Here is a 15,982-nt window from a genome sequence, read left to right on the forward strand (position 1 = left end):
TTGAACTTAAAGGGATGGTACAGTATTGGTGGAGATGAGAATTGGGCTTTTAACTTTTTGCGAGATACCATGAAAACACTTATGAAATAGTACAGAGCAAAGCATTCTAAGAGGAATTCAAAGTTTATTTGATGAAAATCGGGTTTGGAATGACTGAAACATCCAAAAACAAAGTAAAACAAAGCGATTGTAAAAAAGTGTGGATCCCACACTTTACTAGAATCGCTCTGTTTTTGATATCTCAGCCATTTCAAAACCAATTTTCATCAAATAAACGTTTGAATTCCTCATGGAATTACATGCTCTTTCATATTTCATAAGAGGTTTCTCATTATCTCACCAAAAATGTTAGAGACCTGAAATTAGGTCTCAACCAAAACTATACGATCCCTTTATTTGTTTCATCTCAATTTTGCCATAATAAAATTGTAACTATATGAACCATATACACTGTGAGAATTGTAATGCGATCAAACTACGAGCCTACTGATATAAAGCAGGACCGAAGTACGTCGAGTGTGATGGGGCTGCAGGACGGGCGTGGGGAAAGGGGGGGGGGGGGTGGGTGGGTTGGTCAAGGGTCAATTGTAACCACCTCTTAGACCCCCCCCCCCCCCCACCCCACCCCAAGGAAGAATACCCGATTGGAGCCTTCGGAGAGTCATGTGTATGGGTTTTGAAAAGGTTTTTTTTTTTTATTCTAAAGATATTTCAGCCCAAATTTGTGTATGTATTTTTTCCTTTTTTTGGGGTGGGGGGGTGGGGTGGGGGGCTGCATAATGTGAGCTACATCTATTTTCTCTTTGGTAAGAGGAAGTAAAATTCCACTTACCAAACTTTCTTGTTTTCGCTGTCAATTTGGTATTGTTTTTTTTTTAATGTTTAAAAACAAACCCATTTTCTTTTTTTCTCTTTCAAGGTTGTCGCATCTTCAAGCTATATGCTTATTTTACGACAGTCTTCTGCATTCTCACTCCCAATACATGCGCTATAATTCAGTCAGATCATTAAACCTGATTCACTTTATCCCGAGTGGTTCCCAATTGACGTGTTCTCTTATTTCTTTCTTTAATCTGTACACCGGTGTATCTCAGTAATGTTCGAATTGTACAGACTATATGTTTTATTGTCTTGAAAATAAAAAGAAATGATTGTATTTCATTTTTAATATATATTCAATGCAGAAAATTCCCAATAAATTCATTTGAATTAAGATAAAAAGATCCTCAACAGCAACGTGGCACCACTGTCTCAAGATTCGCAAATGACCATTTACATTGTACTATAATTATGCGTGAGAAGCACAAATTTTCCATAGGCGATCGATTACGCTTCTAGAGAACCCTCTACAGATTTCATTTTACTCTATTGTTGCCTCGAGCGTTCAATGACTAGGATCACGGAGATAAACATAATAAGAAGTGTTCTTTCGTTTTTGAGTATCCTGTGAAATCAGTGAAACATACGAAGAGTTTGTTCGCAAAAACCGATAAGTCCATTTTTGAAGATTTTGAAGTACGGTCTCTGTCATAAAGTACAAAATGATACCTTTTAAGTGATATATCGGTCACTACATGTAAAGATACATTATTAAAGTTATGGTCAAAAGAAGCAAATTTTTTCTTATTATTCTCATTATTTGTCTTGACCTTTAATCGCAAATATCTCCATTTGGCAAATATGGACTTATCGGTTTTTGCAAACAAACTCTTCAAGATTATTACATCGTCATCCTTCACCACGATTCTTTTTTTTTTTCACAAATAGTTTTGGGAAATTATGCTTACAATGAGGTCGATATTAAAAAGTTGAATAACCACATTCGCCTCTTCAAACAAATACTCCTTCTAGAAGGGGCAGTTTCTAGCCTCTTTACTACCTTTTCCCTCTTTTATCTATCTCGAGAGTATATTGGCAGGTGCGTATCAGGCTGCTGCCAGCTGCGGACCACGAAGACTCGTGCATGTACGACAACTTTGTCGCGGCAGCGGTCACCTCACATTAGTGGAGTTACGCATCTTTCACAACAAACAGACCGTTGCCAAGAAGTTTACGCTGATCTGGAAGTCTGAGCTCGAAATATTTACAACGGAATTGCTGATTTGAAGGGTCAAAGAAATGTGATATCAAAATAAGTTTATGAAATATAGATAGCTATATAGTTCAAATATAGCATTCTGTAAAGATGACGGAAATTCTGTGCCGATGGCTCAATACTGAGCTTGGAGTTTCGCAGCATGTCGGTAAGTGGCGATGATAAAGTGCGTGGTCCCATACGTGTTAATATGTGTCAGACTAAATACAAACCTGGCGGTCGGGAAATTTTTATGAAACCCATCGACGATTTTTCAGCAGGTTGATGACTTGTAATATGTTGAAAATTTATATAAGGTCTAGATCTACCTGTAACGTTAGATATTTACTCCACATTTGATATCAGCTGATTTGAATATGCTTTAAATTTAAACAGCACTCACGGTACATTCAGTACAGACAATCGAGTATTTTTAACTTCGAACGTTTTAGATTAGAAGCTAACGTTAACTGTTAGAACTCGTAGTTTCTGTGACAGTGTAACGTTAGTGCTAACAACTGACATTTGCTTAGTAGAAATTACAATACAACATCAAAACATGTTGCCCTCTTAGGAATAAATGGTGTGTACTTTTATGATTTCAATAATAAAGACATTTTATAATGTAGATAATCGAACAGAACATTTTTCCTAGTTCTTAAAAATTTAGTCAGTAGACCCTACCATGTATGTAGTTCCCAGTGTTACTGATGATTTTCAAATAGAATTTATAGTATTTGATGCCATTGATCTAATAGGGTAACATCCCCAGTATTCGGTCACTTAAAGGTGCATAGTCCCGGTAGTGTAGAGGGCGCTGTTGATGATACTGCCGATCACCGTTAGCGTTGATACGAAGATTACCGAAGTTGAGCTGTCATCAAGAGTATTAGAAGTGCGTAAGTGTTGGTAAGTAACGTTGCCTTCGTTGTCTTCTCTGCGCATCGCGCAGTCTGTAGTAATGCCAGGGTGTGTGCATATGTGCTTCTTATTATGACATCACAAAAGAAGTTTGCTGAAGCTGTCATCCCCCTCAGCCGAATCATGGGCCGAACTGTGATTGGACCACTGACTACAGTGAATCGGACTTCTTCGGACTCGGGGAAGTGGACCAAAGCATAAGCGCTAAAGAGGAGTCAATAGCGTAGGTCTCTATAGGAAACTTGCGCCGTGCGCCCGCGTGCGCATATGACTAAGACAACGGGACCATGCACCTTTAAGCTTTTTTGCAGTATTTTTCAAACTAAAATAATACATACATATATCATATCTACATTAATGTATGTGAAATATATCAAATTTCTTTAATCTCAATTTTCATTTTGTTAAATATCACACAGAATTTCACAAAATCGCAAAATATATCACCTTGAAAATTTCCCAGTATACGGTCACCGGCACCAGTATTTGGTCACGCGATATGCGCGTTCAAAGTCAATGCATGTTCAAGGCAGCTGAAAAACGCACGCGCATGCTACCTTGTTGGCGCAAAATTTGCGGCGCCCGAAAACTGGGGACTTGGCAATTGCATTCAACCCTTGTACATTGAGACACTGTATTGGCACGTACGGAAATTTTGTTTTTCTTTTGCATTTTTTAGGATACCATCACACTCCAAGCTTGCGATAAGCAAAAAATCCCGCGAGAGAACAGCCTATTTCTTGATTTTCAGCGCTTTTTCGGCAACCCGTACTCTTAAAACTGGGCCTTATCCGCGCGCGCTTTTGGAAAATAGCGCCAATTCTGCACATTTGACGGTAAAATTTGGGATTTTGGATGGATTTTTGGAGGGGGCTAAGGGAGTTTCCTGTTGTGAATGAGTGTGCAAGTATGTGAATGGATGTGATTTGCGCGTGTTGTGACAGTTGAACTTACTGGCTGGTGACTAGTGATAAGTGACCGAATACCGGTAGCTGACCGAATACTGGTGCTCTTACCCTACTGTATTCATGCCATGCTTTTGGAGTCATTTAAGAAAAAAAAAGACAGATTTAATGTAAAAAACAGGGAGCTGAGCTAACCTGTCTCTGTTTATGTGGAAAATGTTAAACAACCCTAGCAAGTTGATGAATAATGAGGTCAACAAACTCCTGTTTTCCCTTGTTCCTCTCCAGATGACAACAACTTTGCAGAGGTGTGCGGCAATGGGTATCTGATTGGAGAAGTCTTGAAGAAGTATCAACTCCAAGATGACTTTGAATTCTTCTCACAGAGCAAGTAAGTTCAGTGAATGTCTTTGAAAGTATTTTGCCATTAGATCAGTATTCATCGCAATGTAATGCAATGTAACAGCTTGTTTGTCATCCATCAAACCCCTCCACTCAACTAGTATGTGTAACCAAATTTATGCCCTTTTATTCCACAAATAGAACATCAGACTCCAAGCTTAACAATTTCACCCGTCTGGAGCCCACCTTCCGCCTCCTGGAGGTGCCATTTGACACCAATGTGGCCCGGGACATCATGACCCAGAAGGCGGGTGTGGCCACCCGTCTCATGTACCAGCTCTACATCGCACTCCAGAACAAGGAGTCGGCCAACCTCACTGGGGTTGCCATGGAGACCATGAGACCCAGGGCACCTGTCAAGCTGGAGAGCATGGAGAGGGTTCCTTACAGAGAGGTAAATTTGTGCTACCAGACTCTCGTATTCAGAACATAATGTATTGTAGTTGTGCTGGAAGGATTTGTGCACAGCATGTCCATCTGTGTGAAATATTGTGCTTCAATAGTCAGACTTGATGCTTCCAGTGAGCAAAGTCATTTATCCATAGATCAATTATTCACAATCATCTTATTGTTCAAATGGGGATTATCTTAAATATTTGTGGCAAGACAGCTAGGATTTGGACAGGACATCGCTTAATCGCTTGATCATCTGACAATAAATCTAAAAACGTGATTTTCACCAAAATTTTAAATACAAGGGTCTTGTAACTCCAATGAAGATTTGATTTAATTAGGCTTTTATGCCGCATAGCAATTACAGTGTCTGACACAGAAAGAAGCAACTATAAGACAAGATTGTCTCACCATTTTCACTATGTTGATACCAGTGATAGAAACTTTATATCAAGCTTTCAAGTTTTCCTCTGTTATCATTGTTTATTTGTGTGGCCAGTTATGAATGTATCTTTCGGGGTTAAACAACGCCATCTCCATTCTCATTTACTGCAGAGGTTGAAGGTGCTCACTCCTCGCCAGACGGATCTGAACCTCGACCAGCTGGTCGACAAGTTCCGCGAGAGGAAGCGCAGCCATCTGGACGTGGAGTTCAAGACCAAGTACGAGGAGGAGGAGCGCCTTCGCCTATGGCAACAGGAGCAGCGGATGAAAGAGTTGGAGAAGGCAGCCAGGGCTCGGCAGAGACAGACTGAACTTGTGGCCCGCATCAAGTGAGAAATTTCTTGCTGTTTGAGTGCTTGATGTTGTTGGCTTAGAACAAAAAATATAGGACACCAATAACATGCATAAAATGGTTCAGGATTAAAGATTTTGTGCTCTTTGATACACTATAGGCTGGTGATGTGACACTGTATCAGTGGAAAAATGAATGTCTTTTTGTATATTTCGTGATAAAATCACATTGATTTGAGATGCTTGTGTGAAGTTCAAACACACAAAAGAAACAGGCATATGACTTTTCATGTAACAGTACGATGAACATAAGTACCACATTATATCGTCCAGCTGTATTTGAGGGCATAGTCTTTGATTCTGATTTTTAAATTATTACACATCAATTGAAAAGAATCAGTAATATTAACAACCAAATTTTGTCAATGCCACAGAGCTGCTACCGTGGAGATCCCGAAGCCGCCCCCAAATCGCACTCTAAGGGCCATCGCTGTCAGGAAGGAGCTGGCTCGGAAGCGGGAAGCAGACAACACCAGCAAGGAGATAGCGGCCTTTGAGCAGCAGATCAGCCGCAGTGTGCCGGTCGGTGTGGAGACCCAAGATGAGCCGTAAGTAGAAGCGTCTCAGCAGATGAAACTGCCACAGCAGTTAGAACAGGCATGATACAGTGGACTCCCATTATAACGAAGTCCTTGGGACCAGCAGTTTTCTTCCCTTATATCGAAATTTCGTAATAACCAAACAAATAAACAATGGAAAAACATAGAGAGGATAATGTTACGGGGTGGATTTTTATTTTGTTGTAACCGGAATTTCATTATAACCGTGTTCGTTATGGCGGGAGTGCACTGTAGATGCAAGTAGCAAAAATCACAGTTAAAGTGGGAAAAAAAGTGTGTGGTTTTTCTCCCTTTCCTTTACTGTCACATATGCATCGTTTTATGATACAAGGTGTTTTTTTTTTTTTTTTTTTGCTGTAATTTCAATGGTCCTTACAAATTCAAAGAAAAGCAAAATCAAGGTTGAATAGCAGTTCTAAAGAGCTCTTATTCTACTCCCGACATGGATCACATCATTGTTGAGAAATCCTTGAAAGAATATTAGCTGTCAAAACTCGGTTGCTCTTCACCACGCCTGGAGGGAATTGTACCTCTCAAGTAGAAAATTGGCAGTGGTTAGAGCAGTAAACCAGCATTTGGAAGTGGTTTGTGTGTGTGTGTCTGAGTTTAAAATAAGAGAGAAAGAAAGAAAAAACAAGCAAGGAGATGGTGAGGTTGTTGAAAATTAGAATAGATCCTACAAGTGATATCCTCAACTTTGATTATGTTTGTGTTCCAGGGATGTTGATGCTGAAGTGGCAGCTTACTTGCAGCAACCAGAAAAAACTCCAGTTGACCAGGCTTCACTCATCAAGGTAAGTGATCATTATGATAACACTGTCCTCTGTACAAGTACGGTACACCTACTCTGTTATGTAAAGAAATACTGGGATATGGAGTAATGTGGTAAATTCATGTTTTCTTATTCTGAATAGTGACGCCGTAGCTTCTCATAGCACACTGGAATGTGAGAATTAGGCTTTAAGTCTAGCTGTAGGATTATGATAGGTTAGACATTAACGATGTCGTGACATACACATGTTCTGGTATAAACCCATACATCAAATAATTCAACACAAAATTAATTTTGTCAACTGGATCCCAGTTGATTCCAGTTGATACCAGTTGATTCCATTCGGGCGAATACCAGTTGATACCAGTTGATTCCAGGTTCCAATTTCCATATTGAAACCAGTTGCCTTAAACTGGAATCAACTGGTACCAGTACCAGTTAGCCAACTGGTTTTTCGACCTGGGAATGAAAGAAAGAATAGGTTACTTCTGATGAATGTGGTGAATGGTGCTTAAACAATTGAACAAAATTGTCTTCTGTGGATTACATTTTGTCAAATGTGAGAGCTAGTGCGTATTAAGTCCTTTTCTTTCCATCTCTGAATCTATCCTTATAATTGTCATGTTGGCTCTGTCTGTTTGTCTGTCTGTATCTGTCTCTGTCTGCCTTTCTATTCTCCCATTGTTTTATTTCATCCCCTCTCTCTATCTTTCTGTCATTTTTCTTTGTTTTTTATATATATATATATATATATATATATATATATATATATATATATATATATATATATATATGTGTATATATATATATATATATATATATATATATATATATGTATATATATATATATATATATATATATATGTATGTATATATATACACCTCTATTCTATTTCTCTCCTTTTGATTATCTTTCTTTCCTATATGTACATAATATACTCTGTGTATATATATTTTATTTTCCTCTAATCATCTCTCTTTCTCATATACTGTATGTTTATCTTTTTCTCTCCCCCTGAATATCTTTTTTCATCCATATCTCCCCCTCTTCTTTTCCCAGCCTGCCTCCAACGATGACTACATTGGAAAGATTCGTAAGAGGCTGGAGGAGGACGCTGTGGCCCGCCAGGAGAGGGAGAAGAGAAGACGTAAGGTCCTGGTGGATCAGCTGAAGGCCCATGAGGCTAATGAGGTAGGCGGAATTTTGACATCCACAGTCTTTGGATGGTTGATGACTAGGGGAGCATTTCATCAAGTGTTTTGTCAATTTTTTTTTTTTTCTGACAAATTTGCTCTTCACGAATCAGATGCAAGGATTTCGGTAGCTTAAAACAGTTTGTCAAAAAAGATATAGATTTGACAATTTGATATGCCCCCCAACCCCCATTCATACATTTGCCTCATGCTGTCACGTTTAATGTTGGTGATTAGCAAACTTTGTTGTACAGTATTACATCATCATCTGTGTGACTTACATTTGGATGTGGATCAATTGACAGCTGTCATATTTGAAAGTTTCTTTTGGCATTTAGACTCATATTGTCAGCCATCATGTAAAGGGAGTCCATTGTTAGGTGTAAGATACCAGTATTGATATTTTGTTACTTGACCAAATATAACTTGATCCAGGGTCATGAATGATTGCATATCAATGAGGAACCATTAAAAGAAGCTTATTACCAGTAATTTGTTGGTTTTATCCTTAGTTATACCATTGAAGTGATTTTTATAGTGTCACCTATCACTTATAATTGCCTATAATTGTGCAATTACAACTAATCAGCCATCAACTAAATAAAGAAAATCCCCGTTCTTGAAATAATATCCATTGAGATATCTCTATGTATTTACCATTATCTTTTGAAATCTTAACCCGTTGAGGACGAGTCCCGAGTATACTCGGGCAAGTGTCTGTGGGTAATGTGTGTTACGATGTAGCAAAATCAGCCCCTCCTCAATGGGTTAAAAAGATATCACTCACCTATCCCCATGCAGGAAATGAGGAGGGAGGAGTTTCTGGTTGGACGCCTGATGCGCCAGTCGCAGCAGGAGCGCCGCATCGCCACCCAGCTGCTGCAGCTGCGCCACGAGAAGGCCGTCATCCAGCAGAACCGCATCTTCCGCCAGCAGCAGTACGAGGAGCGCCGCCAGAGGGACTTCCAGGAGGCGCTGGACAAGGAAGCCGTAAGGCCATGATTCCGTCCTTTTCAGATCATGTGATAGTCTTGCATGGATCTACACGCTGTTAAACTCTAATGCTTACTTGTATGGCAGGTACTTCATTTTACTCATTGATTTGCAAAAGTTATGAATGAGTGATTGAAGATGAACCACCCTGCATGGAGTCCCATGGGAGCCTTGTTTTGAATCCTTGATCATGTTAATTACATGCAGTCATATCACTGTGCTCCTCAATTATGAGCCTAATATCAGGCATAGCTAATTGTGCAACTGTGTCATGAACAGACTTAAAGAACTTGCAGCTTTTTATAGTGTAGAATCAATAACTGTTTAAAATTTAGAAAGTATATGTCATGTGTCAGTGTAATTCATTAGAAATGTCGTTCTGTAAAAAAATTTTTGTTTACATTTTTTATGTTATCCTATTCTATTTCATCATAGACCACGCAAAAAGGTCATGGCTATTTGTTCTTACCTATCACGACCTGACTAGATCTACATCTCAGTACAGCTGGATAAGAACAAAGACTGATAATTTTCTCTTATCTTGCAGGAAATGGCTCGCCAGGCCAAGCTTGAGTACATCGAGCAGACCCAGCGGGACAAGGAACTGCACGACCGCATTGCGCAGGAGAGGGCCGAGGCCCGCTACCAGAGACACTTTGATCACTGCAAGAGCATCCTGATGGACGTAGTGGACTTCTCCTGCAAGGTCGGCAAGTACAGGGAGCTGACCAATAGGTGGGTGTTGTCTCTAGTGGACATTGACCATCTAGAGAAGGGACATTATGTTGATATGGTAGAAAGGAGGGTTTTTATGTATTTTAGAAGTATGTTTTACACCCTGTTTATGTATAGCATTAGATTTCTTTGATGATCAGATGCACTGCCAGAGATACGAAGTGATGAAATGTTTTCCTATAATCCTGATCAGAATTCAGTATGTTGTGAGTTGAAGTAGTGCAAATTTAAGCAGTAGATTGCAAAGTGTTGTTTCAATTAAGCAAAAAAGTAATCTATTTATTAAATACTCCTCTCCTAATGAAATCTTGCTGTGTAATCGTGTGGTTATGAGAGAGTGTTTTAACCTCTACTGAAAAACAGAAATGTAATTTGTAGAAAGTATGGCTTTTTTTTTTAAGGGAAGATTGGAGGACATGAAAGAGAATGAGTAATCATGCAGCAAAGTTGACATGCTTTCTTTGTTTTTCTTGCAATGCTGGATGAATCTGGCAGAAGAATTGCCACAGAGATATTCTGCATGAGATTACTGATCAAGGAAAAAGAATCTCTTGCTATACTTTAGATTCTTAAAGTTTATGTCTCCATTTATGCAATGTCTTGTAAACTTTCAGCACACATCATGCACTTTACTTTTTGCCTGTTTAGATTGCTACCACCGAAACTAATGAGGGAATGGACATTACTATTCACTTCTGGCCAACCTCTGTATGAACAAGTTGAGGTGAGTTATAAGTCTCTCTAGTAGCTACTCTGCCAGTGCATTCATCTAACACTTTACATGCTCATGTTCATAACTCTCTCTCTCTTTGGAATTCACTTTATTTCTTTTTCAAAACTTTGTCATTAACCCTAACTGCTCATAATAATAGATAAGAATTGATTTATTTCACATTTGGGAAACATTATTCTTCATTATTACACAGTTTTCATGTACTGTAAAAGTGGATATTTTCGCGCGACTAATTTTTCGCCCTTGGCCCGGTAAGAAGAGTTTCGCGTGTTTTTAATTCCGCGGAATCAAGACATCACGCACAGGAGCATATGGCAAGCAAAAATATTCGCATGCTTTTATTTTCGCGCTAGTTTTTGGTTGCGTGAAATGCGCGAAAATTACAACACCGCGAAAATTTCCACTTTTACAGTAATTTTATACTTGTTTAGGCTGAAATTATGAAAATATCCCCCAAATGCATAAAATATGCATTATGAATAATTAATTAGCTAATTATGCAAAAAAATTGCATAATTGATTATAATGAATTACACCATCAGATTCAGCACGCAAAGATCTATCAGCATGCAAATTTTCAAGTTCATCGGACATTGCGTTTCCGAGATCAATGGGGGAGGGGCCTCCCCCCCCCCCCCCCCCCCCCCCCCCCCCCCGTATTTTCATGGAGCCAAATAGCCCAGTACAGTAAGACAGTAAGGGTTAAGTGTGTGTGTGTGTGTCAAACTGGCTTCTGTAAAACAGTCTGGAAGCCCATTTCATGTATGACAGTCATCCGGATACAATCGCGATGAACTGGATTATGCAGTCCCTTTTCAGTGACAACTGATATCGAGACGTGTGCGACTGATGAAAGACAGCACACAAAGTTAGCTTCTGTGACATTTCTCTGCAGAGTTTATTGTACTATTGATTCATCAGATACTGATTTAAAAAATCATAAATGCATATTTATTGCCAGCAAAAAAGAAGTATTCAGGTAGTGCAAGCTTCAGAATCTCAAGCCCTCTCGCACAGAACAATCTCACAATGATATTGTTAAATTCTGATGATGAGTGTGCTGAAAATAGTGTGCACCTCCTTTCCCAACCCCATCAGGAGGAAGAGTTTGTTGAACCCGAGGTCCTGACTGAGGAACATGTGATGGAGGAGGAGAGACAGAAGCTGCTGGATGAGGGAGACTTCTTGGAGTACAAGGTACGGTACCTCACATCTCATCACTTACCTCATTGCCATTAGATAATATGCATTTGCTCCTCCTTCTATGTACTTGGGTGAGTCTACAGCACTTGAATATTCTATTCTTTTTAGATGTTAAATTGAGGCAGTGTGTCAAACAGTGAATGTGTGCTTGTATGAATTTGTGCCTCAAAGTTGTCTTTTTATGATTGTGCTGCGTGTGATTGAAATAGGCTGTACTGATCTTACCATCAAGCAAAGTCTTTGCATGTGTAAAGATACAATCTGTAATTTTTTTTCTGCTATAGTGGTTGATAACTTACAAATACATTCGTGAAGCTGTATTTAACCTGATTTGTAAGTGGTAATAAGTGAATGATGTTCACAATACAATTACAAAATGCAGTTACACCAGGCACAGATTGTCTTATTCAGTATTGAAGTGTAAAATGTCATTTTATTCTGTGATCACTGAGCAGTCTTTGAGGATTGTGAATCTGATAATCCCCACCACAGTCTATCATTATCAGCATTTTGTTGTTTGCCCAGAATATGGTAGGTGAGTGGCAGCCACCTGAGGACAGTGAAATCAAGGGAATCCCCAGCAACAACGCCGTCCTAGGCCACATCCTGGCGAGACTCTTCAACATCGTGTCACCACCAACGGTAAGCCACAATAAAGCCCTCATACACATCCTCACTTATCGGGACCAGTAAGATTAACAGAAATTCTGTTTTGAACAGCAAAATCTCTACTCTTCTCTTGAACAATATGATTAATGATAATGATATATCACAATATCTTAACTTTGTAGTGATGCTGGAGATTTTGTTGTTATGCTTTTCACTAACATATGCATATCATAATACAAAGTAGTAATGTTGAATAATCATTGTAGAAATAGTAGTGGTAGAAATAGCAGTAACAGGTAAACATGCAGCTCGTGTTATGTTGGTTGAAAGCGGATGTAGATCTTTATCCAGTTGATGTAGTAGTGGTATTATGTTTGTAGTAAAAGTAGCAGTCGTAATAGCAGAGGTTGTGATAATAGTAGTAGTATGTTTTGCTGGTGAAGTAATTATTATAGAAGTAGTAGTGGTAGAAACAGTAGTAACAAGTTAACTTGCAGCTCATATTATGTTGGTTGAATGCTAGTAGTTGATGTAATCATTAAAAATGAGTTGTACTTTTTGTGTAGGCACTGATTGTGATAAATCTTTAGTGATTTGGCTTTAAATGAAGGGACTTATATTCCACTGTAACTGCTTATACCTACTGGTATATCAAAGTGGTAACGTTATGATGTGAGTGTATTTTTGTTTCATATTCCTGCAGCCCCCTCCTGCCCCACCTGAGATGCCTCCATTCCCAGTCAAGGCCTGCTTCCTCGGCAAGGCATTCTGTGGCAAGACCACCTTAGCAGAGACCATGGCACAAGGTGAGCATGCAAGTATAAATGATGTCGTCCAAGAGCCCTGTATCATTTGAGCATAAATCCATCTGGAGCTGCCTTACCTTGTGAATTACTCCACACATTGATGCAAATGGCAATTTCTGATAGGTGACTCTTAAGTCATGTCTGCCAAGTAACATGTCCTTTCCATTTGCAATGTTACACCACTGTTATGCAGTGGGGAAAAAACACAAACAAAATCACACACAAAAATGAGAATGAGGGGATATCACATAGTAGACCAAAGTAATAATTTCACTGTGCTGTAGTCCAACAATTTTTCTGGTGATTAGCATGACTAAGATGACATTTATATCATTTATATCAGTTATTTCTTATTCTTATCATATGTCATAAGGAAAAAAAGAATCGAATTCCATCTTTCAATATGCACTCAAACCCTTGGCATTGGTAAAGGGCTTAAAGTATGAAAAAACTGATGCTACATATTCAGGACTTGGGGGTATGTGTCATACAAAAGATTCCAATCATTTAAAGTTAAAGGTATATCAGTTACCATGGCAATAAATTGAGGGTCATTGTTGAATTAATGTTGCATAGCTGCTTCCATTATCAGGACAATTATTGCAAATTGCAGTATTTTTGGCTCAATTGTCGTCTTGTCAGTGCTCACATTAACAGTGAGCTGATTGTTATGGTGTATGATAATGATTGCAGTAGGGTGCTTTACGAAGTGGTGTCCTGAAAATTATTTCAGTGACATTAAAAATCTGAATGTTTTTCTCACAGCGCATGGTCTCAAGGTGTTGAACATGGACGTCTTGGTGCAAGAAGCTGTGGATGCATATAAAGGTGGAGAGATCGCAGAGCTGCCTGAAATTGCAGTGGTCAGTACACAGGCATGATGCCTTTTTGCTGTGTCAGAGATCCTATAGCTGCAGTATCACATGCTAGATCATCATAATAACAATTATGATATGTTGTGAAATTTCCTTCCCTACCATTTCTGTAAGTCTTCCATGCAATCTGATTGATTGATGTTATGTTCTCATAGCATTTAGTGCTAGCAGTCAGCCACAATTCTACAGGACCTTGTCCATATTTTGTCAGGTTAGGTAATATAAGGTCAGGATTTGTGGATTAGAAAAGCGATACTGTGTGTGCCACATATTTTGCAGTTGTCTTACTTTCACAAATTTTATTATTCAACTGAAAAAAATTATATGAACAACACAAACAATGTAATATTGCCTCCAGCACAAACATGAAATGCATATAATCATCATGGTTAGAAACATTGCTCACTCTGAAAATGTTTGATGCTTACTTCGTATCTCTCATTCTGTCGCTGTGATTTACGATCACAAATTTCACCCACTTGCGAAATTGGTCTGCATGTCCCAATTTTCAATATATATTATGCTCGCAAAATAACCACACCTGCCCACTGTTCACTCGTAATAGGAACAGTCTTAGTTCTTGGGAAAGAAGAAACTCCAGTCAACCTTGTGTTCCTGTTTTTGCCTACTAATAGCGATGTGTGGGAGATGAGTGAAAAGATTTTTGCATCATTTTTTCCCAGTTATTCATATTTTCTTAATTTTAGGGTTGGCAGATATCAATATATGGTATATACAGTAGATTTTGTGTTAGCAGGCGACTATTCAGATCATATGTCATTGCTGTCAAATGTCAAATGTTCAGGAGAGCAAAAAAACCCCACAAAAACATGACAGCCAAAGCACTCTATCAAATGGGATAGCCTTTCCGTTGACATGCCATGGTGGCTTCATTTTGGGGTATGACAGCTAGGATTAGGATGGGACATCACTGAACTGATTATTTGACCATTAATCCAAAAAAGTGATTTTCACCAAAATCTGAGATACAAGGTCTTGTCACCCCACCGATGATATGTTGATGGGCTTAGGTAGTGCTGTATGCCCATCATTGAATGTTGGTTTGTCTACTTTGTTCTGTATAGGATGGGACCACTGTGACTGAGGGAGGGGAGGCTGACCTCCAGACGGAAACTCAGACTGGTGTCAATATCTCAACCACAGTGACTCCTGCTCCCAGCACAGCTGTAGATGGTAAGCATACCCGTGAGAAGTGGAGAAGAGTGGTGACCATTATACTGTGCATCCAATATAGTAATGATAACAATGATAAAACTAAACAGTTATATTGCCCAGCTACTGTAATTATATACTCTACTGCGCACTACAGAATAAAACGTTACATACATAATTCAAACTAATTATCATTTCTATGGAGAATAATTTTCAATGTGTCCTTACAAATTTAGTGTACCATTAGATGTCTTTTTTTTCTTATCATCCAAAATATTTTCTTGATAGTAGATGTATAGTGCACAGAAAACAATGATAAGTATAAATAACACACCCACTTGATTTTGTCAACACTGTCTCTTTTATATATCAAAAAAAAATCTCGACAGAAGAATTTCATGAATTTGAACTGTCTCTTTTATCCCCTATCAGCCAAGACTGCAGCCACACCGAAGACTCCCATGACAGTGAAGAGCAGTAGTGTTGACCCTGATCCATCAAGGGAGCCCTCTAGAGACCCGTCCCATGGAGCCGCCCTGGAAGAAGGCAAAGAGAAAGGTCTGTCATTATGCCTTTAAGTATGATGATAATTTACCTCTCCCGAAATTATTTGACATCACGAGGCATGCTGCAGTTTATGGTACTTGCTTCTGTGAGAAATGACAATCCTTGGTTAATGCCATGAAAAGAAATGTTTTGTTGTAAGAAACCTGAAGATTCCACTGGAGACTCCATTAAATACTGCATGTATTGCATGTTTCAGCCTCACTCATCAATTCCTGCACCAAATACGAACCACATATCATGCATATCTCTTTAATGTGCATATCTCTTTTCAC

The 15,982-nt window shown here is 38.9% G+C and overlaps 1 protein-coding gene across 1 annotated transcript in view; it reads left to right on the forward strand.

Moving 5' to 3' along the window:
* The first annotated feature begins 2,185 nt into the window (after positions 1-2,185).
* Positions 2,186-15,982, forward strand: part of LOC139714260 (sperm flagellar protein 2-like) — a 47,602-nt gene continuing 33,805 nt past the window's right edge. Inside the window, exons 1-16 of the mRNA XM_071625975.1 lie at positions 2,186-2,243; positions 4,189-4,291; positions 4,444-4,696; positions 5,251-5,468; positions 5,865-6,038; positions 6,769-6,844; positions 7,883-8,014; positions 8,818-9,006; positions 9,557-9,744; positions 10,393-10,468; positions 11,576-11,674; positions 12,206-12,322; positions 12,993-13,095; positions 13,861-13,952; positions 15,056-15,164; positions 15,576-15,701. Coding sequence (XP_071482076.1) covers positions 2,186-2,243; positions 4,189-4,291; positions 4,444-4,696; positions 5,251-5,468; positions 5,865-6,038; positions 6,769-6,844; positions 7,883-8,014; positions 8,818-9,006; positions 9,557-9,744; positions 10,393-10,468; positions 11,576-11,674; positions 12,206-12,322; positions 12,993-13,095; positions 13,861-13,952; positions 15,056-15,164; positions 15,576-15,701 — 2,113 coding nt within the window. The remainder of the gene's footprint in view (positions 2,244-4,188; positions 4,292-4,443; positions 4,697-5,250; positions 5,469-5,864; positions 6,039-6,768; positions 6,845-7,882; positions 8,015-8,817; positions 9,007-9,556; positions 9,745-10,392; positions 10,469-11,575; positions 11,675-12,205; positions 12,323-12,992; positions 13,096-13,860; positions 13,953-15,055; positions 15,165-15,575; positions 15,702-15,982) is intronic.

The sequence above is a fragment of the Diadema antillarum genome, unplaced genomic scaffold, assembly GCF_040938485.1.
Source record: "Diadema antillarum isolate AM-2024a unplaced genomic scaffold, OU_Dant_1.0 seq00002212_RagTag, whole genome shotgun sequence".
NCBI classification, from domain to species: Eukaryota; Metazoa; Echinodermata; class Echinoidea; order Diadematoida; family Diadematidae; genus Diadema; species Diadema antillarum.